Consider the following 26,267-nt stretch of genomic DNA (forward strand, 5'->3'; position numbering starts at 1 on the left):
ATTACCAATTAAGGGACTGATATCGAAGATATCGGACAGTTTTATTTGAAGATCTTATTTATGGCCCAGATGTCACCGTAAAATGATAGTGGAATCTTCCATCCTGCTGCGACCATCTAAAACACGACTCGATGTCTCAGAAAAATGTCTCGAAGCTGAAGTCATGACGTATGCAAAACATTACAATGATACCTTTAGATCTACATTTCCTCACCCCATTAGTAAGATATCTGCAGATACTGTTGATAATCGGTTTCTATACTCGAATCGTGGATTCACATCCCTCGACGATTTTATGCTGTCTGACGGGGTTATTCCATACTTAGCATGCTGTTGCTATGGCTTCTGAAATTTAAGAGAAAGAATCCCCTTTAAGGCGTTCTAATGCACATTGATGCATTGAAATTTCTTGTCTAAAGAACTGGGAGGTTGGTTTACGTAGGGCAAACAAAGTCACGTGTCACATAGCAACAGTGCTGTAACCTTCCGAATGCAGCGACATCATTTCTTTCATTGCAACTTCATCGTAATTTTTCTTCGGAACAGGTCTCTTGTCTATGATCCCACTATCTCATGACAGGCTCTCCACGGATAGCTCGGCTCACTGCCCATCTTAATACTTGATTTCTGCAGTCATTGCTTGTTTTATCCGCAAACAGCACACACGCATCCTGGAACTATCATCGGTTTGCCGGCAGCTTTAGTAACTCGGACCCATAATCTAGGGTCCAATCGGGTTATCCAAGGAACCAAGCTTTTAGTTCGGTCCAGCCCATCTCCACTTAGGCTCTGTAAGGCAGACATACTGAACTCTGGGAGTCATGGAATCTACTGCAGTAACGGTACCATTGTTCAGTTTTGGGGTACACATCAGTACGAGAAATACGAGATCTATAGACTTCACTGATTACTGGAGAATAAGTCGCGGGAACATACATTCCCAAAGGTTTCAGCTGGGTTACCATACCATATAACCCTGATTCCCAAGAAAAAGAACCTGGAACTAAAACTCTTCCATTTCCTGCTTAGATACTTCTAAGAAAATTGGAAGGAAGTCATTAACTTGCTACCGACCCACTTCAGGGAAAATACTCCCGTCACATCCTTTATAAAGTAAGATATCCGTCAATTTGCGCCGGGCGTAAACTTTCCTTCTTTCTCCATATACGCCTGAAACCAATAATTCGCCACTGGGGAGACTATGGAAGGCCCCGGTCATGTATATCTCTTCGGAGATCAGACTGCGGAGTTTGACTCGGGCCTTCGTCGTCTGCTGCATGCTAAGAATGACTCGCTGCTAGCAGCATTCTTCCAAAAGTCTTACTATGCGTTGCGCAAGGAAATTACATCGCTTCCACCATCTGAACGTCAGGGCTTCCCTCGTTTTACCAGTATCGTTGATCTCCTCGCGAGGTTCAAAGAGTCAGGGCCAAACCCAGCTCTAGAGAGCGCATTGACGACAATTTACCAATTGGGGTGTTTCATCCAGTAAGCATATTACCGAATCTTTGATAAAGAGACTATATTTGGAACCATATTTACTGACAATTTTTATAGCTACTATGGTGATTTGGGCCATGCCTATCCGTCAGGTGATGAGAGCTGCATCATAGGTCTTTGCACAGGTCAGCTCGCATCTGCAGCTGTGAGCTCTTCGAGGACTATCGGCGAGCTCATCCCGGCTGGAGTTGAGACCGTTATTGTTGCCTTGAGACTCGGCATGTGCGTTTTGAAAGTACAAGAGCTCATAGAACCTAGCAAATCGGCAACACCAAGCTGGTCTGTGCTAATTTCCGGCATGCGCGAGGCCGAGGCTCAGGATTTGATTCAGCAATACGCGGAGAAGAATGTAAGTCTCTTCCCCCAAACCTGCTTTAAATAAAATGGGATTATTGTTAATATTTCAAAGGCTTTGCCCCGGGTTTCTCAGCCTTATATAAGCGCAGTCAGCCCTAATGGACTCACGATCAGCGGTCCTCCCACTTTCCTAGGCCGTTTCATTGAGGCCAGTCTCTCGAAGGAGCACAAGCCTACAAGAGTTCCCATCCACGGCCCTTACCATGCTTCGCATTTGTATGATGAGAGGGATATTAACCGAATTTTGGAGTCTTGGCCTACCGAACAGTTCGTGAACTACGTGCCTCAGATTCCTGTTCTGTCAAGCGAGACAGGCAACGAATTCCAAGCCGAGAGTCTTGACCAGCTCTTGAGATCTTCTCTCCAGGAGATTCTGCAACGACAGCTCTGCTGGGACAAGGTCATCGAATCTTGTCAGTCCACCTTGGAAGCAGCTACAACATGCACTCTGTTCCCAATTTCCAGCACTGCAACCCAGAGTCTATTCAACTCACTGAAGAAGGCTGGAGTCTCCAATATCGAGGTTGACAGCACAATTGGTGATGTCCAGAAGGACTCTGAAGGAGACAACCGTACTGGCCGTTCTGAGAAATCTAAGATTGCAATCATTGGTCTTTCAGGGAGATTCCCAGAGTCACCTGACACCGAAGCATTCTGGGATCTTTTGAAAAAGGGGCTGGACGTTCACCGTGAGGTCCCCCCAGAGCGATGGGATGTCAAGGCTCACGTCGACATGGAAGGAAAGACAAGAAACACCAGCCAAGTTCAATACGGATGCTGGTATAACGACGCCGGAATGTTTGACCCTCGATTCTTCAATATGTCTCCCCGTGAAGCGCTTCAAGCAGACCCTGCTCAACGTCTGGCACTTCTTACGGCTTATGAGGCGTTGGAAATGGCGGGATTCATCCCAGACAGCACGCCCTCTACGCAAAAGAACCGTGTGGGTGTCTTCTATGGAATGACCAGCGATGATTACCGTGAGATCAACAGTGGTCAGGACATTGACACCTACTTTATCCCGGGTGGTAACCGTGCTTTCACTCCTGGTCGCATCAACTACTATTTCAAGTTCAGCGGCCCTAGTGTCAGTGTGGATACAGCTTGTTCCTCGAGTCTTGCAGCAATTCATGTCGCCTGTAATTCCCTGTGGAGGAATGAATGTGACTCTGCCGTCGCCGGTGGCGTCAATATTCTGACAAATCCTGACAACCATGCGGGCCTTGACCGTGGACACTTCCTCTCAAGGACTGGAAACTGTACCACCTTTGATGATGGGGCTGATGGCTATTGCAGAGCAGATGGAATTGGCTCCATTGTCATTAAGAGACTCGAAGATGCTCAGGCAGACAACGATCCCATCTACGGTGTCATTGGAGGAGCTTACACCAACCACTCCGCAGAGGCTGTATCAATTACGCGGCCTCATGTAGGAGCACAGTCCTTCATCTTTGACAAGCTTCTCAACGAGTCCAACAGCGACCCGAAGGAGATCAGCTATATTGAAATGCACGGAACTGGCACCCAGGCAGGTGATGCAGTGGAGATGCAGTCGGTTCTCGATATCTTCGCTCCTGATTACCGTCGTGGACCGACTCAATCTCTTCACCTCGGTTCTGCAAAGTCAAACGTTGGCCACGGAGAGTCCGCCTCTGGTGTCACAGCTTTAATCAAGGTCTTGATGATGATGCGGAAGAACATGATTCCACCTCACTGCGGAATTAAGACCAAGATCAACCACAACTTCCCGACAGACTTCCCGCAGCGCAACGTGCACATTGCGTCGGAGCCTACCCCCTGGAACAGGCCAAATGGGGGCAAGCGGAAGACTTTCGTCAACAATTTCTCGGCTGCCGGTGGTAATACTGCTCTGATGGTCGAGGACGGTCCCCTTAATGAGGAGAATGTGGAAGACTCCCGGTCTGCCCATCCTGTGCTTGTCTCTGCTCGCTCTCAGTCTGCGCTGAAGAACAACATCTCTGCCCTCGTGCAGTACATAGACACAAACAAGAACTCGTTCAATACCAACGAGGCTAGCCTTCTTGCCAATCTGTCTTACACAACTACGGCCAGGCGCATTCATCATCCCTTCAGAGTCGCTGTCACTGGATCGACTCTGGATGAAGTCAGGAGTGGATTGGCTCCTATCGTCAACCGAGACAGCATAAGCCCGGCTCCTGCCAATCCACCTGGCATTGGCTTCGTTTTTACCGGACAGGGTGCTCAATACGCAGGCATGGGACGCCAATTGTTTGAGAGTTGCTCCCAATTCCGTGCCCACATTGAGCATTTGAATTGCATTGGTCAGAGCCAGGGCTTCCCATCTATTTTGTCCTTAGTCGATGGAAGTGTGCCAATTGAAGAGCATAGCCCGGTCGTTACCCAGCTTGGAACAACCTGTGTGCAGATGGCATTGACTAAGTACTGGATGTCTTTGGGTGTCTCCCCTGACTTTGTCATGGGCCATAGCCTCGGCGAGTTTGCCGCACTGAATGCTTCCGGTGTCTTGACGATCAGTGACACAATCTACCTTGCCGGGCGACGAGCCCAACTTCTCACCGAGCGAATAAAGGTTGGAACACATGCTATGCTTGCTATCAAGTCTTCAGTAGCACAGGTCAAGCAGTTCCTTGATGAGGCTACCGAGGTCGCTTGTATCAATGCGCCCAGCGAGACTGTCATCAGTGGCGCATGCGAGAAAATCGACGAGCTTGCACAAGCTCTTACGAACGAAGGTTTCAAGACTACCAAGCTGAGTGTACCTTTCGCTTTCCATTCAGCCCAGGTTGAACCTATTCTCGAGAGTCTTGCCGAAATTGGAAAAGGTGTCACTTTCAATATGCCCTCCATTCCATTCGTATCGGCCCTTCTTGGCGATGTCATCAATGAGACCAACAGCGAGGTGCTTGGACCCAACTACCTCACCCGCCACTGCCGGGAGACTGTTAATTTCCTGGGTGCTCTGGAAGCTACCCGGCACTCTAGCCTGATCAACGACAAGACAATCTGGGTTGAGATTGGCTCTCACCCCGTCTGCTCTGGGATGGTTAAATCTACTTTCGGTCCTCAGGCAACTACTGTGGCATCTCTCCGTCGCCAGGACGATACTTGGAAGGTTCTCTCGAATAGTACTTCCGCTCTTTATCTGGCTGGGATTGAACTTCGATGGAAGGAGTATCACCAGGACTTCACTGCCGGACACAAAGTCCTTCCACTGCCTTCCTACAAGTGGGATCTTAAGAACTATTGGATTCCCTACACTAATAACTTCTGTCTGCTCAAGGGTGCACCGGCGGCAGCAGTAGCTGAGGCTGCGCCAGTCGCTGTGTTCTTGTCATCAGCAGCCCAGAGGGTTTTGGAGACGAGTGGTGACAATTCGTCGGCATCTATCGTCATCGAGAATGACATTGCTGATCCCGACCTCAATCGCGTCATTGCAGGTCACAAGGTAAACGGTGCCTGTCTTACTCCATCGGTATGCCTATTTCCAATTTCCCACATAACAGTCTTGATTGCTAACTAAGTCTTAGTCCCTGTACGCCGATATTGCGCAAACACTCGGTGAATATCTAGTTCAGAATTACAACCCTGAGTGGAAAGATCGCGGGTTTGATGTTTGCAACGTGGTGGTCCCCAAGCCGCTTATTGCGAAGGGAGGCAAGCAACTCTTCCGCGTCTCAGCCACCGCAAATTGGGCCGAAGAAAATGCCAAGGTACAGGTGTGGTCTGTGACTCCGGAGGGGAAGAAGATTCTTGACCACGCTACTTGCGACATCAAGTTCTTTGATCCCAGTGCTTACGAGAGCGAGTGGAAGCGCAGCTCTTACCTGATCAAGCGAAGCATTGAGCATCTCCAGGAGAGCACGATATCCGGCCAGGCTCATCGCATGAAGAGAGGAATGGTCTACAAGCTCTTTGCCTCTCTGGTCGATTATGACGACAACTACAAATCCATTCGGGAAGTCATCCTCGACAGTGAACAACATGAGGCTACCGCGCTGGTCAAGTTCGAGGCTCCGCCGGGCAACTTCCATCGCAATCCATTCTGGATTGACAGCATCGGTCACTTGTCTGGCTTCATTATGAACGCCAGTGATAATACTGATTCGAAGAACCAAGTGTTCGTCAATCATGGATGGGACTCGATGCGGTGCTTGAAGAAGTTCGATCCCAGTGTCACTTACCGTACTTACGTGAGGATGCAGCCCTGGAAAGACTCTATCTGGGCTGGTGATGTCTATATGTTTGAAGGTGATGACATCGTTGCTGTGTATGGTGGTGTTAAGGTATGTTGAAAACCCGTCCGACGATTCTCGAGTGAATCACTAACAGAATGCGATATAGTTCCAAGCTCTGGCACGGAAGATCCTCGACATGGCTCTTCCTCCTGCTGGAGCCCCGGCACCCAAGCCAGCCGCCAAGCGCGTTCCTGCTCCGGTCGATATCCAGAAGGCAAAGACAGGCCCTGCCAAAAAGGCTTCTCCTTCACCAAAGTCCGGATTGCCAAGTTTGGCTACGCGCGCCCTTGCAATCCTGGCCGAAGAGGTCGGACTTTCGGCGTCTGAGATGACTGATGATCTCAACTTCGCTGATTACGGAGTTGACTCGCTGCTCTCGCTGACTGTCACTGGGCGATACCGTGAGGACATGGGACTCGATCTTGACTCCAGTGTCTTTGTGGATAATCCAACTGTCAAAGCTTTCAAAGGTCTCCTAGCTCAAATGGGCCCTAGCGAAAGTAGCGATGGATCAAGCAGCGAAGGTGACATGTCGTCGGCCGCGTCCACGACCGACATGTCGTCTCCAAACACCAGTGGTCTGCCAACTCCTGCAAATGAGAAGTCTATGACACACGGATTGCAGGAGCAGAATGACAGCATGAGGCAGATTGCCTCAATCTTGGCCGAGGAGATTGGCGTTGAGCCTGAGGAGCTCAGTGGCGATGCGAACCTTGGTGAGATGGGTCTGGACTCATTGATGTCGCTCACAGTCCTCGGTAAGATCCGTGAAGATATCGATCTCGATCTTCCTGGAGAGTTCTTCATTGAGAATCAGACACTCGATGATATCGAGACTACCCTGGATCTGAAGCCTAAGCTCGCTCCCGCGGAGCCAATCAGACTCCCCGAACAAATCCCAGCTCAAGCCCCGGTGGTCGCCCCCAGAACTGCCGTCCAGCACCCGCCGGCCACTTCGATCCTCCTGCAAGGAAACCCCAAGACAGCGAGTCAAAAGTTGTTCTTGTTCCCTGATGGCTCTGGTTCCGCCACCTCCTACGCTACAATCCCTGGAATTTCCACCGATGTGTGTGTATACGGACTGAACTGCCCATACATGCGCACCCCCGAGAACCTCAAGTTCAGCCTGGACGAGCTCACAGCTCCTTACGTTGCTGAGATCCGGCGCCGCCAGCCCACTGGCCCTTACAACTTCGGTGGCTGGTCTGCCGGTGGTATTTGCGCCTACGACGCCGCACGCCAGTTGATCTTCGAGGAAGGCGAGCGAGTCGAGCGCCTGCTCCTCCTAGACTCACCCTTCCCCATCGGGCTGGAGAAACTGCCTCCCCGTCTGTACAGCTTCTTCGACACGATCGGACTGTTTGGGGAGGGCAAGGCACCTCCACCCAAATGGCTTCTTCCTCACTTCCTGGCCTTCATCGACTCCTTGGATGCTTACAAGGCAGTTCCATTCCCTCACACAGACCCCAAGATGGCCGACAAACTTCCTAAGACCTTCATGGTCTGGGCCAAGGATGGTGTCTGCTCTAAGCCAGGTGATGCCCGCCCTGCACCAGCTGAGGATGGTAGCGCAGACCCCCGTGAGATGCTCTGGCTGTTGAACAACCGCACTGACCTCGGTCCGAATGGTTGGGATACCCTTGTCGGGCCGAAGCATGTCGGCGGTATTACCGTTATGGAAGATGCAAACCACTTCACTATGACCCGTGGCGAGAAGGCTAAGGAGTTGGCTGCATTCATTGCTAACTCTATGGCTTCTGTGTAAGAGCATTGCATTTTGGGGCTGCGCGTGCCTACTTCCAGGACATTTGTATATGGGTCCTTTTCTCTTTGTTTGTCCATTTTGTATGCTGCTGTCCGGGTTCTTTCTTTCCTCCCTGTCTTTGTATCTTAGTCTATACATAATCCCATAATTCTGCGGTTTGCTACTCTTGGGTTACATTTTAATTACCGAATATGAATACCAGATTGATATTTTACATTTGGAAGCGTTGTTTTTATTTTAAAAGGTATAAAATGAATGGCTAGAGTAAATCCAACACTGAAGGGGAACAGGTGCAGCCTAGAAATCGAACGAACCAAGATGTCTGTCATTGGAGCTATGATGAAAAGAATTGCTATGAAAAACGAATGGAACAGCAGCACTTGGAGAGAACACAAGACTCAGATACCGTTGCATCCGAGACCCGCTTTATTCTTGCGAAACGAAAATCGCTCATGGGTAAATGGGAAAGTCGCAATGGATGAAGGATGAAACGCCAGGAAGATGCAATGTCGTAACGAGCGGATGAAAGGAATAAAGATCTGGCTAAGGTGATTGTGAAATGCTTCGCAAAGAGCAAATACCCCGTCTATGTATCGTGTCTAGACATCATAGATTGGCCGGGGCGAGGGAAAACACACGCCAAGAACATGAGGCGTGGGAAACCCGGAGAAATCGAGTGATGTCTTAGAAAGGCATCTCTGAGCTGTATCGTAACGCACTGCCCCTACCCCCAATCCCGCCATTACCGTTGCCATTATTACCAACCCCCGGGCTGGTCGGACGGCTGCCGGCCCACTTGGGGCTTCGTGGTTGAGTGCTAGTTGAGCGAGTCGATGGACGATTCTTCCGGATTTCACGAAGCTCATCTTCCTTTCTGCGTAGGAATTCGTCGCGCGTGGCCAGAATTAATTCTAGCTCTTCGATTCGAGCTATATGACGAACTGACTCGTCCTTCATGTGTAACTCACTAAGTCGGACGGCATTGCTCTCAGCCTTGCGCTTTAGTCTCTCATTCTCGGCGGCCAAATGGCGGCTTTCTGTGCCAGACTGAGCGGCCGCTGTAGACGCAGTTTGATATTGCTCTCGCATGTACTCGGATTGGTTTTTCTCGAACTCAGCCTTGCGCTCAAGGTTTGAATTTTCTTTGGCCAGACGGCGGATTTCCTCGCGTGCTGTCTCCAGTTCAGCAGGACTGCCACCTCCATCTTTGAGTGCTAGTCTGGCTTCGTCGAGCTCCCGCTTCAGCTCTGCCCGTTCTTCTTTCAAGCTAGAGATAGTCTCCTTTTGTTTCTCGATGCGTTGTTCCAGAGACGGCTTATTTTCTGACAGGCGATCACGCTCTTGGCGAATTGCGTGGAGTTCATTCATCCGGCTCTCGTAACGGTGTTGTAGAATACCCAGAGCCTTCTCTATTTCTTCGAATCGAGAGTTTGCCCGAGCAAGCTCAGCCTGCAACTGGGCTTTTTCACTTCCGTGGATGTGTTTCATCTGAATAAGATTTTTCTCTAGTGACTGCAAATCACGGTCCAATGTCTGACTGGGAGGCTTAGTTGACTCGGTCAGCTGGCTGTCCTCTTGGGTACCGACCCGTGCGCGTTTCGATGAGGGTTCCTCGGGTTCCTCGTCCTGCCACAAATGTTAGTTGAATCCAGGTACATCCAACATGTGGTCTACTCACCAGTGTGCGTTTCTGGGCCGGCGGCATCGCCTCGTCAGATGAAGAGCTGTAGCACTCTAACTCCTCCAGGGATACAAGACTCAAAGGCTCGATGGTAGGCAACGGCCAACCAGCAACAGGATCCAAGAGGTATCCGAGAATCTCTTCAGCGTCTTCATGCACACCAAGGGCATCATCCTGGAGATCACCGACCTCGTCATGGAGCCGGGCAATGTAGTGCACAAGTAAACGCAATCGATCGGGCTCCGACGAGTCAGGCAAGCAACGCTCGATATGTTCACTTGTGTTGGCGACAAGAAACCAAATGACAGGAAGCAAGTTCCCGTTTCGGGCATAAGTCGTTCGGAGGTGTTGCATGGACGGACTTTTGGGTCGAAAATACGAATCCAAGGCAAAAATAGCAGAGGGCGACTTGTAGAGTTCACGGGCGGTCTCACTGGAATGAATTCCAAAGCTGAGCGACCCCTTGGCTAGGGAAACTTCCAAGGTGCTGCCCATCTCTGCACGGGGTCGGGTGTATGCAAAACCCTTCCCTTGAAGATAACGCTCAAGAACTGCCTGTTTTTTCTCGTCTTGAACAGCGAGAATCAGATGAAGTTCGTGCGTACCTACGATCTCCATGAGATGACCAAGGAAGAGGAACTTTGCACTAGAGTATTCGGCCCAGGATGCCTCTTTCGCAAGGTCGGGGTCGGCGTCTTTCAAATGGTCGGAGATGTTCAAATCTGGATGGGTTGCAACATTGCTCAATCGCGCGATGACCTCCCGCATATGTGAGTGCAAACCCTCTCGCTGTGCATACAATGTAAGCAATATGAATTATATTCAAGAAAGATTCTCCACAGACCTCAGGCTCAGAAATTTGAGTATTCGACTGAAAGCTGTCGAAAAATTGGCGGATGCTTGTAGCTGCATCTGATAGCACTCGCTCGTAGTCATCCTTCACGCGAGAATCCATCGGAAGGGTGACGGCAAACTCAGATGGCCCAAGGTGGACTGATCCGGGCACAACCTCATCATCCATGCCGGTGACGGTCAACGCGCTGGGGTGGATAGTTTGGAGTGAAGGTTGACTCATATGGCCTCCGTGGGCTAGTTCTGAAGGTGGTAGTAAAGGTTCAGAATGACCATGGTGGACTGCTGTATGTGAATGAGAAAAGGAATCCGTGTCAGGTCTGACACTAAGCGGTGCGGTTGTTTCAGGGACAGACACAGGGATCGAAGCTTCGATATCCCCCACGGAAGATGGAGTTTCGACTGCGTTAGCTGTTTGCGATAGCTCAGATTGATTCTCTTCGCCGAGTCGGGCCCAGGCATTCCGTATCTTTTCCGTGGGAGTGGACCCTGGCAATTGACTGTATCGATCCAAAGGGGCATCAGAGAGAGAAGGATCCGATGGCTTAGGCTCTTTGTCTTCCATGATTTTGGTAGAGGGTTCTTCTTCCGCAAGATTAGAAAATGAAAGCACAGGTCGAGTTAAACCAGAATTGAGCTCTTCTGGATGCTGTGACAGGTATTGAAAGACCGTCTCTGGAATCGAGCTCAGATATCTTGACTGGACGTACTCACAATCTGTGAAAATGTGAGCAAAATGTAAAACTTGATGTGGGATGTGACACTACCTCTGCCGATGGATTCACACGAGCCAAAAGGCTGAGAAATCAAATTGAGTTGAGATGTGATATTATCGAGAGGAAAAGAACCCAGGCACGAGAAACCAGGTTCTGGACCCGGTGGCTGAACGGGCGTCTCAGCTATTTCGGAGACCTTGGAACTCAGTCCAAAACCCGGCGTGTTCGGGTGTGATAATTCAACAACGTTTTTGATTCCTGCAGAGTACTGTTGGTGCGATGAGCAGCTATTAATCGAATTGGCCTTTGAGTCACAAGTCGGACCAGGCTGCTGCGTGTTGACGTCGTCCCACTCACCTGGTTGCAGGTATTCAGGTGGACTAGACGACTCGGGGATATGTTCAAAAGGCGCGTCGTCGGCCTGCGAGCTAGAGCTTGTGGATACAGCCGCTAGTGGCGAAGAGCAATCGGAGGGTGATCTGGATGGAGAGACGGTCCCGTAGAAGCGGCCCGAAGCTTCAATGTACTGGTATTGAAGAGAGTCTACTATCTCCGAAAGACCCTCTTGTTGCACAAATAGCGATGAGGAAGCTCTTGAGTGGTTATCAGAATCAGAGTCGCTCTGGTCGGTCTCGCTGTCAAAGGACGCGCAGGAGCGATCCCCTGGGCCTATATTGGCTTCTGAAGATGAGGAAGAGAGTTCGATGACGCTAGGCGATTGAGCGATCCTCCCATGAGTCGATTTCCGATCTAGTTTGCTTGACCGCTGAGCTTTCCGCTTGTTCCAGACTTGTATAGCGAGCTCACTCGCGTTCTCTTTGGGTTCCTAAGCAAGCCAGGCAAGCGCATTTGTTAGTCCAAGCTCGGCAACCATTTCTTCAATGTCTTTTATGCCCATCCATGCCAGGGAAACTCACCCAAGTTGGCTCGTAAGGACCTTCCCAATCAATAAGATACTCGGTGTCTGTTTCACGGAGGATACACTTTATAGGCCACTCCTGTTCGTCCGAATCACTACCGTCGCTGCTTTCACTGCTATCACTAATAACAACGGTTGCAGCTGGAGGCCGGTCAGCATTCTTTCTGCGGTGACTATCGAGTTTCGGCGAGTGAGGCTGCTCTCGAAACATCATGTGCGGGCGATTGGTGTCGGGGAGATGTTGGATAACATGACGGGGATGAAATGAGAATGTAGGTTCAATACTCAAGATAAGCTCGTATGAGCTGCATTGATCCGAGACACATACAATTTTCAATTCCGGGCAACATCTAACAGTTCCCCAAAACACTGTGAGGGTATATGAAAGAAAGTAAACCCGCGGCGCGACGGACGGACGGATGGTGAACCCGTTTCACGTGATAACGCTTATCGGTAGATCTATAACATCTGGGAATAGTGACGTGCTGGTGTACGGTTATGGATTTATGTCTACTGTAATAATTCAAATATGCAAAAAAGTATCGTATTCCTAATCGACTTAGATCACCCTTTATCACCGTTTACACTGTACGTACGGGTTAAGATGTGACCTTGTACCATACTCGTTCGTGATCATCTTGTTGCTTGTTGTTGCTTCTTCCACTGCTCAAAGTCGAAACCAAGCTCTGATAGATTCTTGATCTTGCTTCGCTCATTACCTCGTTGTACGAAAGCACGTCTGATATCTGGGGAATGGGCCCGCATCCATCGTTCCCGCTCACCCCACCGGGTACCAAGTTTGCCTTGTCCGTTGTTAGATAGCCCAGGTCGTGGGTTGGCTTTTTCCGCCCAGTCGTGAAGAAAATCGAGGTAGTCAGCATCCATAGGAAATGGAAGCAGGTGGAACTCTTTTCCATCTCCTTTGGCATCGATTTCAGCAGCCTCCCATGCCTTCATCTCATCTTTTGGTGGAAGTGTAAGCCGTGCGGACCATACACGAGAGAAAACAGCAGCGTGGTTCTCGGCCATTGGGAATGGAATAACCCGCTGCGAAAGCACAGGGAAGGCGAGAGTGGGATGGTCTATATAGAACAACTGTTGGTAGACATTCATCGTTCGCCATCCATGGGTCACAGCCGGTGGGTTGAGTGAAGATAAGAAAGGATATGAATAGAAGTAGCCGGTGCAGAAAACAATGGCATCCACATGTTCCTCAATGCGACCATCTGCAAATTTTATACCTCTGTCATAGGCCGTCGGAGGGAGGAACTCGACTATCTCCGGATAGATGATTTTATCGCCATTTGGGGGTGGAGCCAAGTAGGATTCAGATCGTTGCGAGACCAACACTTTGCCTTGGCTTACTTCGTTGATCTGGGCACCAATGTCAAGGCCCGAAGCAGAACTTCCTACCACAACCACTTTCTTTCCTTGGAAAGATTCTGGGGAGTCGTAAAACTTAGAATGAGAAATAGCACCTGGATGTGATGTGTCCCATGCTCGTATTCCTGGTATATCAGGTATATAAGGGACCGTGAAATGACCACTTGCAACCACCACAGCATCGTAAGTGTGGGTTGAGTGGGCGCCGGTTGAAAGACTCTTTGCCGTAAGACTCCAGGTACTTAGAGTCTCATCCTTAAGTTTCACTTCTAAGACTTGTGTCTTAAATTGAATGAGGCTTTTGACATCTTCGGCATATTCTTCGAGGTATTGTTTAACTGCCCGGTGCTTGGGGAACAGCTGGGCTTCCAATGGGAAGGCCTTATCCGAATAACGCATTAACTCTTTAGGGATGTTGGTTTCGAGTCGATCGTAAAGCGGAGACACGAATGTTGCCTCACGCCCCTCGGCACGATCGATCCATACTGGCTTCTCAGCTGGTTCATGAGGGGTTAAATGAGGGACAGTTGTTGACATCCCTTTTTTAGAGGAACTCGGACTGTAGTTCCAAACTCCTCCCACGGAGCTTCTTTGCTCAAAGACCTCGATTTTGTCGAAATATTTCTCGGCGAGCAGGTATCTGAGTCCGGTCAGCATTGTCATGTTGGGGGCGAGTATATAACAGCCCCGCTTACTTGACTGCAGCAAGGCCAGAGGGCCCCGCGCCAATGACAGCTACTCGACGAATAGGATTTGTGATTGCCATGCTTTCAACGTGCATTTGAGAGACGGGCTACCTATGTAGTTATGTAGAAATGCGAGTTGGGTTGCGAGGTAGAAGTGGCCTCGGCGGATTGCCTAGCGCTTTCGCCATAGTGGAGCTGGGTTAGATAGCTGGTCTTGTACGGAGTACCTTAGGGGCCATGAAGATACGAATCATGTACAATATAGAGATGTTTCAATCTATTCACATTCAAAAGCAGTAAGTAATATGTAGTTCTACAATGAAATCGACCAATCAGCAAGTTTCGTTGGACATGGACAATCCATTGAAGTAATTTTGGTTTTCGCAATACGTCTATTACGCCCTTCTTTTCCTGTTATTACCGTAAGATTACCCCGATGGAGCTGCGGCTTATCACCTCTTTGTTGCACGAAATATTCCTCCGCATTTCCTTTCAACCACTCGGTTTTCTTTACTCGCATCTCTTACGTCTTTATTTTGTCTCAACTATTATTTCTGTTTGATATGTGGACAGCTTGACAAAACATCCAGTCGGGCGTGGGAAAACCGGCGCAATGAATGCGATCGAGCAGTCCCCCGAGCAGTCTCCCGCGCCAAATGCGCTGGCGCATTTGACCAGGGTTCCGATAGCTCAGCTGTCACCCGACCTTGAACAATTGGCTGCGAAGTCTTTTCTTGCAGCTATAGCACTTGTGTGGCCATACTCCTCTTCGACTAAGTCTGTGAGCCTTCTGTTAGTGGAGCCCGATTTCCGCCTGAGGGGTGCCAAAGGCCAAATCAAGGTCACCTTCCATGGACGCGTCGCAGAAAAGGTCGCAGAATCGCATATGGGAATCGGGGATACCGTTTGTCTGGCCTTGAAACACACCAAGTTTGTCAACAACGAGGGCGCCCAGCAAACCCCGGGAAGGTCTGTCGCGTGGGATGCGCACTTTGAGAATGGCGCGTCTCTCGAGGCATGTTGCACCCAAATTCGATATGTATCTTACAGGGACTGACTGCTGCTCATCTAGATCTACCGATCTGCCCAACCCCCGTTGATGATATCGGTTGAGCCGCAAGCGACAGCGCCGCATGAAACCGAACCCGCACTGCCTACAACTCCTAGTGGGAAATCAATCAATTCCGAACTCGACCTGCCCTATAATGCACACGCCTGGGGATCACCGGCATTCCTCAAGAGTACTCGAGTCTCATCCGGAGGAACAATCCGTTCCGCTTTTGATCCTTTTGCGGAAGAAGATGGATTTGTGCCAGGGAAAGGAAGAAAAAAGCCGAGGTACAGCTTACACAGGGGAGATTGGCGTGTTATCAACGAACCAGAAAGCCCCCATGAGCAAGAAGCCCCTGTGGATTGGGAACAGGCTTTGGATCAATCTATTGACCAAGAGCTTGACGAGGCAGAGTCGACGAGTGAGCCTTCAGACGAACCAATGACAGGTGCTGCCGAAGCTCCAAAACACACAGAGGATGCACCACAAGAGCCACTTGCGGTGTTTGTGAAGCCTTCCCTTGGATTGACTGGGAGTATCCTTGAAAGAAATGCCGGCGAGGCAAATGTCATGTCTGAACAACGTGATACTCATGGAACACCTTGTCATCTGCCAACGGACACACCGCAGATTCGACCTGTCCCTTCTCCAGGGCTCCCGATCCCTTCGCCCATTGTCTCTAATCCCCCTGGCTCGGCTGGCTACTTCCTGCCATCAACCGCTCCTCCGCAGCCCCAAGAGGTTCGATCTGTTCTTGCAGAAAAGGACACCATAACGATGCCCGCAGCATCTTCCATCGAGACACATGATATAGAGGCCGTCGATTCCGTTCACACAGAGACAGAGGGACTAGTCGATCCGGATGTTGAAGCCATCCAGCAGGAACATGTCTTGGATGCGGGTTTTGTCTTCGGTGATGTTTTGGCATCAGATCCAGGCTCAGGCGGCTCGTCAGAGGAACAGGAAGTGGAGACAATTGACTCCTCCAAAGTTATCGAGGAATCAGATGTCGCTGAAGTTGACGTGGTCATGAATACTGCCGGCGATGAAGCTCGAATGTCAAATGAAGCAGAGCAAAAGCATGCTTTAGATGATCTTAACCTATCCCACGATCATCCGGCATCACTTACGGGCTCGGAAGATGAATCGGACCTTGAATCGGCTGCGGTCCAAGCGGCTACTGGTAACGAAAACGCCGTCGTCGACGATCAAACATCAACTAAAACAGATGACGAACGTCTCATTGATGCCAGTTACCTATGGCGCGATGACTCAGCATCATCTTCGCGCTCGAGGGAGGCTTTGGAAGATGGATCACTCGACTCCTCCGAAGGGATCGATAGACCAGATATTGTTCAAGCTGAGCTTGGCATCGTAACTGCTAGTGATAACGCGGAATCTTCTCAATATCCGGCTGGACCTCATGGCGAGGAACATGCTGGGCCAGATACTCACTCAGTCAACTATCCACAACCTGCCTCCACATTTGATCAGGATGCGATCGATGCCCTCGAAAAAATGATAGCCGCTCGAGAGGAGGAAAACGAAAGGAAGGAAGACATGGAAGAGGAAAAGGAAATCGAAGATGATGTCGAGCGTTCATCCAGTCATGAATACAGTGAAGGAAAGGATGAAGAAGTGTACTATGCGGAGTCAGTGGAAAACTACGATTCCCAATGTGAATATGAAGAGGACGAGGAGGATTTCCATTCTGATCCTCGTTTGGAATCACGGTCGGACCAAGATGACTTCAGTGTCATTGAATCCCGTGATGAAAAGTTTGAGCAGGAACAGAACCTCCCTTCGCAGACGGGAAGTCACGACGTAATCGTGCTGGACAGTGACAGTGATGATGAGGCTGCCTCCAACGGTCCGGTAACCTCAGTTTCTCGGTCAGCAGAACGAGACGATCACTCAGACCGCTTTGAATCTGGACGTCCAGCTGTCCCTCCAGCTACAGCCGATTTTGCGACGGGTGTACAAGAATATCCAGAACCGTGGTCAGTCAATCGCGAGGATGGCCATCACGAAGCTGTGGAAGAAGGTTCCGATATCGATGAGCGCCAGGAGAGCGAAGAAAGCGAAGATGGCGATGAGTGCGAAGACGATCAACAGGATGATCAAGTTCACGAGAGTGACATGGATGACGACCAGTCGTCCCGAGACTACGATGAAACGGACCATCCACCTGAAGTGGCATCACCAATTCCTGAGGAGGACGAAGATGAAGATGATGAAGATGTGGAAGACGTGGAGCTCATCGAAGAAGCTGACAATGACGAATATCATGCTGCGGCCGAACTCGACACACAGATTGAAGTGCCAATTGGCCGGAACTCTGACGAAGAGCAATCAGCCAGTGCTGATCCAAACTTGCTTGATATGCCTGTATCTCATCATCAAGGCCCATCCTCGCAAGTCGAAAGTCAAGCTAAACAGTATCTCACCGGAGACGGACAATCTGATCTGCATATTCCTTCATCTGCTGGAAATATTATGGCCGATTTCCCGTTAGGCCATGAGCCGGCTGTCGAAGGACCCGAGCCCGTTGGCGGTCGAGTTTCGCCCTCGATTAGGCCTCCATTGGAGCAACAACTCTTAAACCCCAGCCCCGCCCAAGAAAATGCATCCGCGCGTGAACTAGTTCAAGGTTTGAATCCTGAAGCTTTATTCACGGTCGAAGAAAATGAAGCTTCTACTGGTTTGGATAAAACTGTGCAGCCTGTTGGCTCCCCGGAATCAGACGAAGACGAAGGTATCGGGGCAGAACCCATAAAAAGTATCCAACAAGTGACCCACGTTGACGGAACTGATGATGCCATGGCTCCTTCGGAACTCGCTGAAGCCGTGGAACGCCCAACAACGCCTGAACCGGGCCGCTCTGTGGAGGTTGTGATCAGCACTGAATCTCCAAAAGCACCACCAGCTCCCGCCTCACAGCCCTCAGTCCCCGACCGTAATGCATCCGGACTGCGTAGCAAGCTTTCTTACTTCGCCCCGCTTGCTACACTCATCGATCATTACAATGCGCTGGTCGATACCCTCTCAATCGTGCACGAGGCTTCACCGATAACCCGAGCCAAATCCGGTTCGAAAGACTGGTTCATGACTATTCAACTTACCGATCCCTCAATGGCTGGCACAACTCTTCGTGCTCAGATTTTCCGGCGCTACAAGGTCTCGATGCCGTCATTGGCGGAAGGTAACGCCATTCTCTTACGCGACTTCAAAGTCCGGAGCCTCGATCATAACGTGATGCTTGTCAGTGTCGACTCCAGCGCGTGGGCAGTATTCGACGGTTCGGGGCCCGATGCCGAGACGAGCGGACCCCCCGTCGAATATGGCTCCCAGGAGCGTGCCTACGCGTCTGGCTTACGTCGATGGTACGATGAAGTAGGCTCGGATAGGGTCGCCGACCATATGCTCCAGGCCGCTATCGAGAGAGACAGCCAGGAACGCGATATGACACCAAGCAGTCAAGTGCCAAGCGAGTCAGGCAGCCCGGATTCCAGGCGTGGCTCTCAGCGCAAGCGCAAAAGCAATCGAAGAGTCACTATCCATGAGCTGCGGGATGGCACTCGTTATACCGAGGTCGGCTCCCCGAACAGTCGAAGCAGCAGTGTTCACGAGTTACGGGATGGCACGTTGTATGCCAATATTTGAAATGGCTATCTTGATATCTTGATACTGGACGTGGCATCTCTGCCACAATTCACATGTACCTACAGTGTAAAACGAAAAAATCAAATGAACAAATCATCAGTGGAATTGCAATATTCTACATCCGCTCCCTATCTCCTATGGAACTACCCACTCAGCACCAATTTTACCCTCACTTTGGTATAACATCACCCTGCTTTTCAAAAAAGAAAGAAAAGGAAAGGAAACTGGTTCCTGATGGCAGACGTGGTGGCAACAGCAGCAGCGCAGGTATATAAAAAAAAACCTATTCCAAAGCACATCAGCATCGGTAGGTCGGTCACACCAGGCAAATTCATTAGATTGGTAAGGAGACAATTACAATTGAGCCCAGTTCGTCCATCATACTGGTGGAGATTCCGATGAAACATATCTCTTATTGCGGCTCATGCTAAACGGTCTTTTCCCAGATATAACGTGATGGTGATTTTAAGGTGCGGGGGAATCATCGAAACAATATTCTACTTGGAACTAGGGTATCTTCTGCAATAAGGCCCTACCAATTACTCATATCTAATTGTTCTTTAAGGAGATAGCTGTTGTATATAGATCCATTACTACAGGCTTTGAGAAATAGTATATGTCTAAATCTATCAATGATATGTAGTGACTTGGCACAGGTATCATCAGAAGCATGATTTTATATCTTGGAATGCTTCTCTGCCGCAAAATAGTCTGCACTTACAGCAGCCTGGATCAACTGATTGGCAATGGCCGTAGGAGGGGGCAATCGCAAGCCGCCCTTGTATTCCGGACCAGCCTCAGAACTCAAGTCACTGGTACCAATGCGCAGCGCCTCCTCCACCTCCTCCACCTCAAACCACCGTGCATCCTCCAACTCGGGGTCATGTTGCAAAGAGATCGTCTCGTGAGCGGGGTCACTGACCTGGGCAATAGCACCAATCATCAGATTGGCCGGGTACGGCCAAGGCTGCGAAGAGTGGATAACAACGCGGGACAAAGTGACGCCCGACTCCTCCCACACCTCTCTCCGCACAGCATCCTCAATCGATTCAGCTGGCTCAATGAACCCAGCCAAGGTGGAATACCACCCTGGCGGGAAGCGCTTAGAGCGGCCTAGCAGGATCCGCTTGCCATCCGCAGAGACCACCGCCACGATGATAGTCGGATCGGTACGGGGGAAGGAAAGGTTCGAGAGCGTAGTTCGAGTATTGCACTCCGGCCGCTCTTCTGCCTTGCCCTCGGTTGATCGTGCAACATCCGTGGGCGGGCAGGCACGCTTAGTGCCTGCATTCACGGTCAAAGTACGGTGGCCGCATGTGCCACAGAAGGTGTTGCGAGTGTTCCAGTCCATCAGCGCACGTGCCTGTGCATAGATAGCAGCTATCCCGAACTGATTAGTTCCCTCCTATGTGATGTATATATTATGATCGCATTTTCATACCTTCATCTGCGGAGAAGGACATGACAACTCGTGTTTGGAAGAAAGACAGTCCCTTCGCCTCCATGGCACCGATCACATCCTTTGCCGCAGTCTGCTGCTCTTCAGAGCCCTTGGGGGTTACGTCGACTGCGAAATACGGCGTGCCAGAGTATATCTTCCACGCTAGCCCTCCTTCCTTGCGATTCTCATCCAGTCCGAGGAATATCAGGGTCGGGTGTGTCTTGCGCGAATCATAGTTCTTGATCATCTCTTCCTCGGATGTATCGAAGATATCGTGGGGCACGAGCTTTTGCACCTCGTCATACTTGGCATAGTGTAGCTGCGCTGGAGATGGAGTCAATGGCGCTAGGTTGTTCAACAGTACAAACCGGGCCGAAGGGTGTTTCAGTGCCGTAGACAGGAACGGGTGGTCGGAGCGCAAGAAAGATAAGCGATTGATTGGAGAGCCTAGAGATACTTTAGCTTTACTGCGCCTCATTGAGAGTTCAAGACATCCTTACTGGAGAAGTAATTGACCGTCTCTTTGCCAAAGTGTCGGGACAACATGGAATCCGCGAGCATATGAGCCGGGGTGGGGATCTGAGGGGTTGTGCTCATCCTGTAAGAGCCAGATTGCCAACAACAAAGGCCTAATATGGTAAATATATCAACAAGAAGAATCTATATAATGAGGCTATATCCAAAATATCAACAACGTGGAATTCGGGCCCGGAGGGCGGCCCCGGGGAGGAATAGCATTAATCAGCGACCTCGGAACGTTCCAAGGTTCCAATCCATATACAGACGGATTACACATCTTCTTGGTCGGAGTTGTGCCGAAAACGCCAAGGAAAAGAACATATTACGGTAATTTACAGTCATGCCATTACCTTTGAAGCGGGGGAATCTGAGCTCCCCACACACGTGACCGCATTCTTCTGACTCTTATCGCCGACGAGCCTCTGTGCGAAGCACAACTTGCAGACGTCTCAGTCATATTAGGCATAATGGGGCACTTGGTCACTCTAGCAACATGGTAAGGCTGACATATTTACCATCTGGATACTAGAGACCCCCGCGCTAACTCTGTACAGCTCTTTGAACCAGTGGGCTCTCGACTTTGAGGGCAACGCGGAGCGCATCATTGAAAGCATTAGGCAAGCTAAGGCTGCTGGTGCCACTTTACGCGTTGGGCCTGAGCTCGAGATTACCGGATATGGAGTCCTGGATGGTTTCCTTGAGGGTGACACCTTCTTGCATTCATGGGAAATGCTCGCCCGCATCATCGACCATCCCGATTGCCAGGATATTGTGGTTGACGTGGGATTGCCGGTTCGCCATCGCAATGTGCGCTACAACTGTCGGTGAGTGTTTCCGATCCGCCCAGTATTGCATTAGCTGATATATCCTCTCAAGCGTCATTTTCTACAACCGGAAGATCATCCTGATTAGGCCGAAGATGTGGCTTGCCAATGGTTTGTTCAATTGCCCTCCATGCCTCGGAAATATTTCCTAATATCCGTTTGTATTCTAGATGGCAACTATCGAGAGCACCGGCACTTTACGCCATGGCAGCGTCCACAGGAGGTGGAAGACTACTACCTGGAATCAATCGTTGGAAAGATTACTGGCCAGTACAAGGTTCCCTTTGGTGATGCCGTCATTAGCACGAGAGACACATGCCTGGGTCTTGAGACGTGTGAGGAGCTGTTTACTCCTAATGGGTAGGTGTTGGAACTCGCTATATGATTGTGGATTCTAACAATCGATTTTAGCCCTCATGTTCCATATGGCCTAGCTGGTGAGTTTCCATGCCCAGATGACTGCGCTCATTGTCTAATTCAAATTAGGTGTCGAGATCATCTCCAACTCTTCGGGTAGTCACCACGAGCTGAAGAAGCTTGACACTCGGGTCAATTTGATCACCCAGGCTACCAAACTGGTGAGTGGAAACAACGCTACCATAGGCTAGCATTTTTCTTACACCTTATAGAGCGGTGGAATCTACCTTTATGCCAATCAGCAAGGCTGCGACGGTGATCGTCTGTACTATGACGGATGTGCTATGATTGTCATCAACGGTGAAATCGTAGCCCAAGGCTCACAGTTCTCTCTGAACGATGTGGAAGTCGTCACTGCAACGGTCGACATCGAAGAAGTCCGCACCTACCGGTGCAACGCAAGCCGTGGACTGCAAGCGAGCAAGCAATCGCCCTATGTCCGCCTTGATCTTGATATCAGACTTTCTCGTCGGGATGAAGATGCCGAGCCTAGCCTCGCGACTTCTATGCCCATTAAGCCGCGGTACCATGCTCCCGAGGAGGAGATTGCTCTGGGGCCTGCCTGCTGGCTATGGGATTACCTTCGGAGATGTGGAGCTGCCGGTTTCTTCCTTCCTCTGAGCGGTGGTATTGACAGCTGTGCCACAGCAACCATTGTGCACTCCATGTGTCGCGAAGTGCTCAAGGCAGTGCGCGAAGGAAACGAGCAAGTCATCAAGGATGTCCGCCGGTTGTGTGCGAAGCCAGCAGACTCAGAGTGGCTTCCTACCACCACCCAGGAAATCTGCAAGTAAGTATTCGAAGTGTTGAGCTTCTGTCGGGCTAAATTTCTTTGTCGTCATAGTCGGGGACAACGTTGACCAAATTATCTAGATCCATCTTCCATACTAGTTACATGGGCACACAGAACTCAGGCCAGGAGACACGAGACAGAGCGGCTCGACTTGCCGCGGATATTGGATCTTACCACATTGACTTCAACTTCGATACTGTGGTCACTTCTATCATGAACCTCTTTACCGTTCTCACTAACTTCCAGCCTCGTTTCAAAGTGCACGGTGGGTCTTCCGCGGAGAATGCCGCGCTTCAGAATGTGCAGGCTCGACTCAGAATGGTCCTCTCATATCTGTTTGCCTCGTTATTGCCGACTGTGCGTCAACGCCCTGGTGGTGGCGGCTTGCTCGTTCTCGCATCATCTAATGTCGATGGTAAGTCTCTCAAACACGAGCATCGGACCTTGTCGAGCATTTTCACTAACCGTTGTCACAGAATGGTACGCCATATAGATCCACTAATCTGCTTCCTGTGACTGACTCAGCCCATATTTAGTTTGCGAGGCTATCTCACCAAGTACGATGCCAGCTCCGCCGACGTAAGCATTCAATTCCCGCAAGAAGCACCACATCCATTACTAACCAAAACAACCAGCTCAACCCCATCGGCTCAGTGAGCAAAGTCGACCTTAAGAAGTTCATTTCCTGGTCAGGACACAGCTTCGACCTCCCGATCCTCGAAGAATTCATCCACGCAACACCCACAGCGGAGCTGGAACCCATCACGCACGACTACGTGCAATCCGACGAAGCCGACATGGGCGTTACGTACGCGCAGCTGGGTGTTTTCGGGTACTTGAGGAAGGTCTCCAAGCTAGGCCCATACTCTATGTACGAGAAGCTGCTCCACATGTGGGGCAATGAGTACAGCCCGCGCGAGATCTACGAGAAGACCCGCCATTTCTTCTACTACTACTCCATCAACAGACATAAGATGACTGTTCTTACGCCTAGCTACCATGCTGAGCAGTACTCCCCCGAGGATAATCGTCATGATCTGAGGCAGTTCCTTTGTATGTTTTCTCATTATTGAGTTTGTGGGCTGGTGCTAACTTTGGTTATGTAGACCCGCCGTTTACTTGGGCGTACAAGAAGATGGAAGATAACGTTAAGTACTGGGAATCTAAGGGGTGGACTACTGGAAAGGGAGGGAAGAAGAGTGTCAAGGCTGATTAGACGTAGATTGTGTGGGTTTTGAGATTTTCGAGATGTTTTGTGTATGTACTTTGGTCTTGCTTGATATTGAAGTCTATGGCAATTAAGATTGGGTAATATGTTGACGCTTGAATTATTTCCTATGAGATACCAAACTAGCTGGGATTGACTTTTCCATGCGGCATGAGGGGAGAAAGGCAATTTGAATGTACACAGAGCCCGGTGCCTCGAACACAGGGAAATTGCAAAGAGATAAAGGGGACGCCATTCGGAAAGCTCAGGGACATGCAAATCATAAATTGAGAAAACGCTGAATGTCAGATATAAAAGAAGGAAATTTTAACGGCCATAGCGAGGGGAAACTGTCGCTCATCGTAGATATTGTCCAAACGGGTCCTAGTCTTTCCAGAACCAACCGTTCTTCGATGAATTAGGCTCAGGCTTGGAACCATCCTGGGGATGAGACACTTCAACAGACTCGTCACTTTCTTCTCGGCCATCTGCAAAACGCTTCGTATTAACGATCTTGCTCTGAACCGAGCCATCGGCAAGCCGCACGCGTTCTGTTCGAGTCATAGTGGAGATAACACGCTGGCCTGGTTCCGAGACAGCTTCAGTTGGCTTGGTGTCAATCTCGGTCGGCACATCCTTGGGTGTTTCAGGAACAGATTTTTTGTTTCCGCCAGACACAAGATCGATCCAATTCTCATTATCGTCGCTGCTGTGCTCATCCTTCACTTTTGGAAGGCCGCATCTGTATTCGTCAAGTTCTTCCTGTTGCCGCCGTCGGTCCTCGAGAAGGAGGCGCAGAAGAGGGCTTTCGGAGACACCACGGAAGAACTCACGCTCGCGGTTCTCTATATCATGCAAGAAGCGCTCGTACAGGTCGAGCTCGCTGTCAGCCTCCGCATCTGCAGGTTTATTCTCTTTCTCGGGTAGAGACCGAGACTGGACCTGCTCTGGACCTACACGGCCAGAGAACGTAATTCCTGACCAAGGGTGGCCATCTCTACCAGACACATACTTCCACTTATCTCCCAAGCTTCCTCGCTTAACAAGCCCTTGTAGCCAATCCTTTCCGGACTCGGACTTCGTGACGGGGGCATTGTGATCGAGCATCGGCATATCGTTCTCGAGTCGAAGTAAATCCTCGAAGGCTTCTCGCCACTGCGGTTCAGAAGGGTCACGGTCGGAGTTGAGATGCAAAGATGACATGATAGATGAGAACACGCCCTTTTCACGGTGCGCTTGGTATTGTGCTTGACGTTCTAGATTGAGGGGCGAGTATGGGCTGAACAGGATATACCCGATCGGCCAGGTTGGAGAGTCAGTGTCCTCAAACATATCCCGGAAAAGAAGGTTCTGGCCGGAGTGTAGGAGGTGCGATGCAAAAGGGAAGAAGCGGTCCTCGAAGAACCGGTCGAAGAAGGAATCCAGGCCAAAGAAGTCGGATGGTCCATTATACCATTTTCTCCACGAATCATCATTCTCAGGCCAGCGTGGTCGTGAGTGGTTTCCATAGTCGCGTTGATCATCCCCAGCTCTGTTGCCTGGATAACCACTTCCACTGTCTCGGTCTGTTGGATAGTTGCTATCCGTGTTATTTTCACTGGTTCTTTGACGCGCCATCCGGCTCTGGTAGCCGTTATAATCTGCGAATATATCCCAGTGGCCGTTGTCAGGCTGTGTCACCATCGAAGGGAGGCCCGTGATAGATTGAAGCATGGTGGAGACCTGCTCATCGGCGTAGCGCCGGAAGGCGACGAACGGGTTGCTCTCATCGTCAGCCCAGTCCTTCCGGGTGGGAACGTCCTTGCCGTTGATGTCTTCGTTGCCCATGGTGGTAAGATCTGAGAATAACAATAGACACTACCTTGGTATGCTGATGAAAAGAAAAGTGAAGAGATACAGAGTGGAATACATGTTGGGGAGCCCCACTCGATACCACGTGATCCCCAATGTATTTTTTGTCTTTGCCTTGTTTTTTTCAATGTCTTGTTTTCCTCCCTATTCCTCTATATGACTTTACTATATACAATACTTCGTATTCTTCTTCCTAATTTAGGTCACTCTGAAACTTTTATACCAACATCACGACGTGTATACTCTATACAAAAACATTTGTGTTGAGCCGCTGGCGTCATTCCAAGCTTAGCGCCCCACAGCTAAAGCCGAGAACCATAGTTCAACCTCTCATAGTAGATGTTCGTATATTTTTATATTGGCCAGAGTGTAGGAGTTGCGAGATTCCATATGCAAGAAGTGAG

At 50.1% G+C, this 26,267-nt stretch overlaps 7 protein-coding genes across 7 annotated transcripts; 3 read left to right on the top strand and 4 right to left on the bottom strand.

The window, feature by feature from the left end:
- Positions 1–1,201: 1,201 nt before the first annotated feature.
- On the top strand, positions 1,202–7,860 carry pksP (polyketide synthase alb1; the record flags this gene model as incomplete). Its single annotated transcript, XM_002568562.2, has 5 exons — positions 1,202–1,488; positions 1,558–1,849; positions 1,910–5,332; positions 5,388–6,143; positions 6,202–7,860. 5 exons carry the CDS (start codon positions 1,202–1,204, stop codon positions 7,858–7,860), a joined length of 6,417 nt encoding a protein of 2,138 aa, XP_002568608.2.
- A 684-nt stretch (positions 7,861–8,544) lies between these two features.
- Positions 8,545–12,242, bottom strand: N7525_008133 (uncharacterized protein; the record flags this gene model as incomplete). The annotated part of the gene is made up of 5 exons (XM_061214307.1): positions 8,545–9,486; positions 9,539–10,330; positions 10,386–11,042; positions 11,108–11,935; positions 12,027–12,242. The coding sequence occupies 5 exons, from the start codon at positions 12,240–12,242 to the stop codon at positions 8,545–8,547; spliced, it is 3,435 nt and encodes a 1,144-aa protein (XP_061068738.1).
- Positions 12,243–12,661: 419 nt separating this feature from the next.
- Positions 12,662–14,192, bottom strand: N7525_008134 (putative flavin dependent monooxygenase; the record flags this gene model as incomplete). The annotated part of the gene is made up of 2 exons (XM_002568565.2): positions 12,662–14,051; positions 14,107–14,192. 2 exons carry the CDS (start codon positions 14,190–14,192, stop codon positions 12,662–12,664), a joined length of 1,476 nt encoding a protein of 491 aa, XP_002568611.2.
- Positions 14,193–14,710: 518 nt separating this feature from the next.
- On the top strand, positions 14,711–18,811 carry N7525_008135 (uncharacterized protein; the record flags this gene model as incomplete). Its single annotated transcript, XM_002568566.1, has 2 exons — positions 14,711–15,136; positions 15,170–18,811. The coding sequence occupies 2 exons, from the start codon at positions 14,711–14,713 to the stop codon at positions 18,809–18,811; spliced, it is 4,068 nt and encodes a 1,355-aa protein (XP_002568612.1).
- Positions 18,812–19,487: 676 nt separating this feature from the next.
- On the bottom strand, positions 19,488–20,849 carry N7525_008136 (NAD(+) diphosphatase; the record flags this gene model as incomplete). The annotated part of the gene is made up of 3 exons (XM_002568567.1): positions 19,488–20,191; positions 20,253–20,699; positions 20,753–20,849. 3 exons carry the CDS (start codon positions 20,847–20,849, stop codon positions 19,488–19,490), a joined length of 1,248 nt encoding a protein of 415 aa, XP_002568613.1.
- Positions 20,850–21,238: 389 nt separating this feature from the next.
- Positions 21,239–24,021, top strand: N7525_008137 (glutamine-dependent NAD(+) synthetase; the record flags this gene model as incomplete). The annotated part of the gene is made up of 12 exons (XM_002568568.1): positions 21,239–21,267; positions 21,326–21,595; positions 21,648–21,706; positions 21,766–21,955; positions 22,007–22,032; positions 22,082–22,173; positions 22,225–22,802; positions 22,886–23,220; positions 23,282–23,285; positions 23,342–23,384; positions 23,441–23,858; positions 23,912–24,021. 12 exons carry the CDS (start codon positions 21,239–21,241, stop codon positions 24,019–24,021), a joined length of 2,154 nt encoding a protein of 717 aa, XP_002568614.1.
- A 375-nt stretch (positions 24,022–24,396) lies between these two features.
- On the bottom strand, positions 24,397–25,839 carry N7525_008138 (uncharacterized protein; the record flags this gene model as incomplete). The annotated part of the gene is made up of 1 exon (XM_002568569.2): positions 24,397–25,839. One exon carries the CDS (start codon positions 25,837–25,839, stop codon positions 24,397–24,399), a length of 1,443 nt encoding a protein of 480 aa, XP_002568615.2.
- Between the last annotated feature and the right edge of the window lie 428 nt (positions 25,840–26,267).

This window comes from Penicillium rubens, assembly GCF_028828025.1.
Source record: "Penicillium rubens strain IBT 27055 chromosome Unknown utg000003l_segment0_segment0, whole genome shotgun sequence".
Classification (NCBI taxonomy): domain Eukaryota; kingdom Fungi; phylum Ascomycota; class Eurotiomycetes; order Eurotiales; family Aspergillaceae; genus Penicillium; species Penicillium rubens.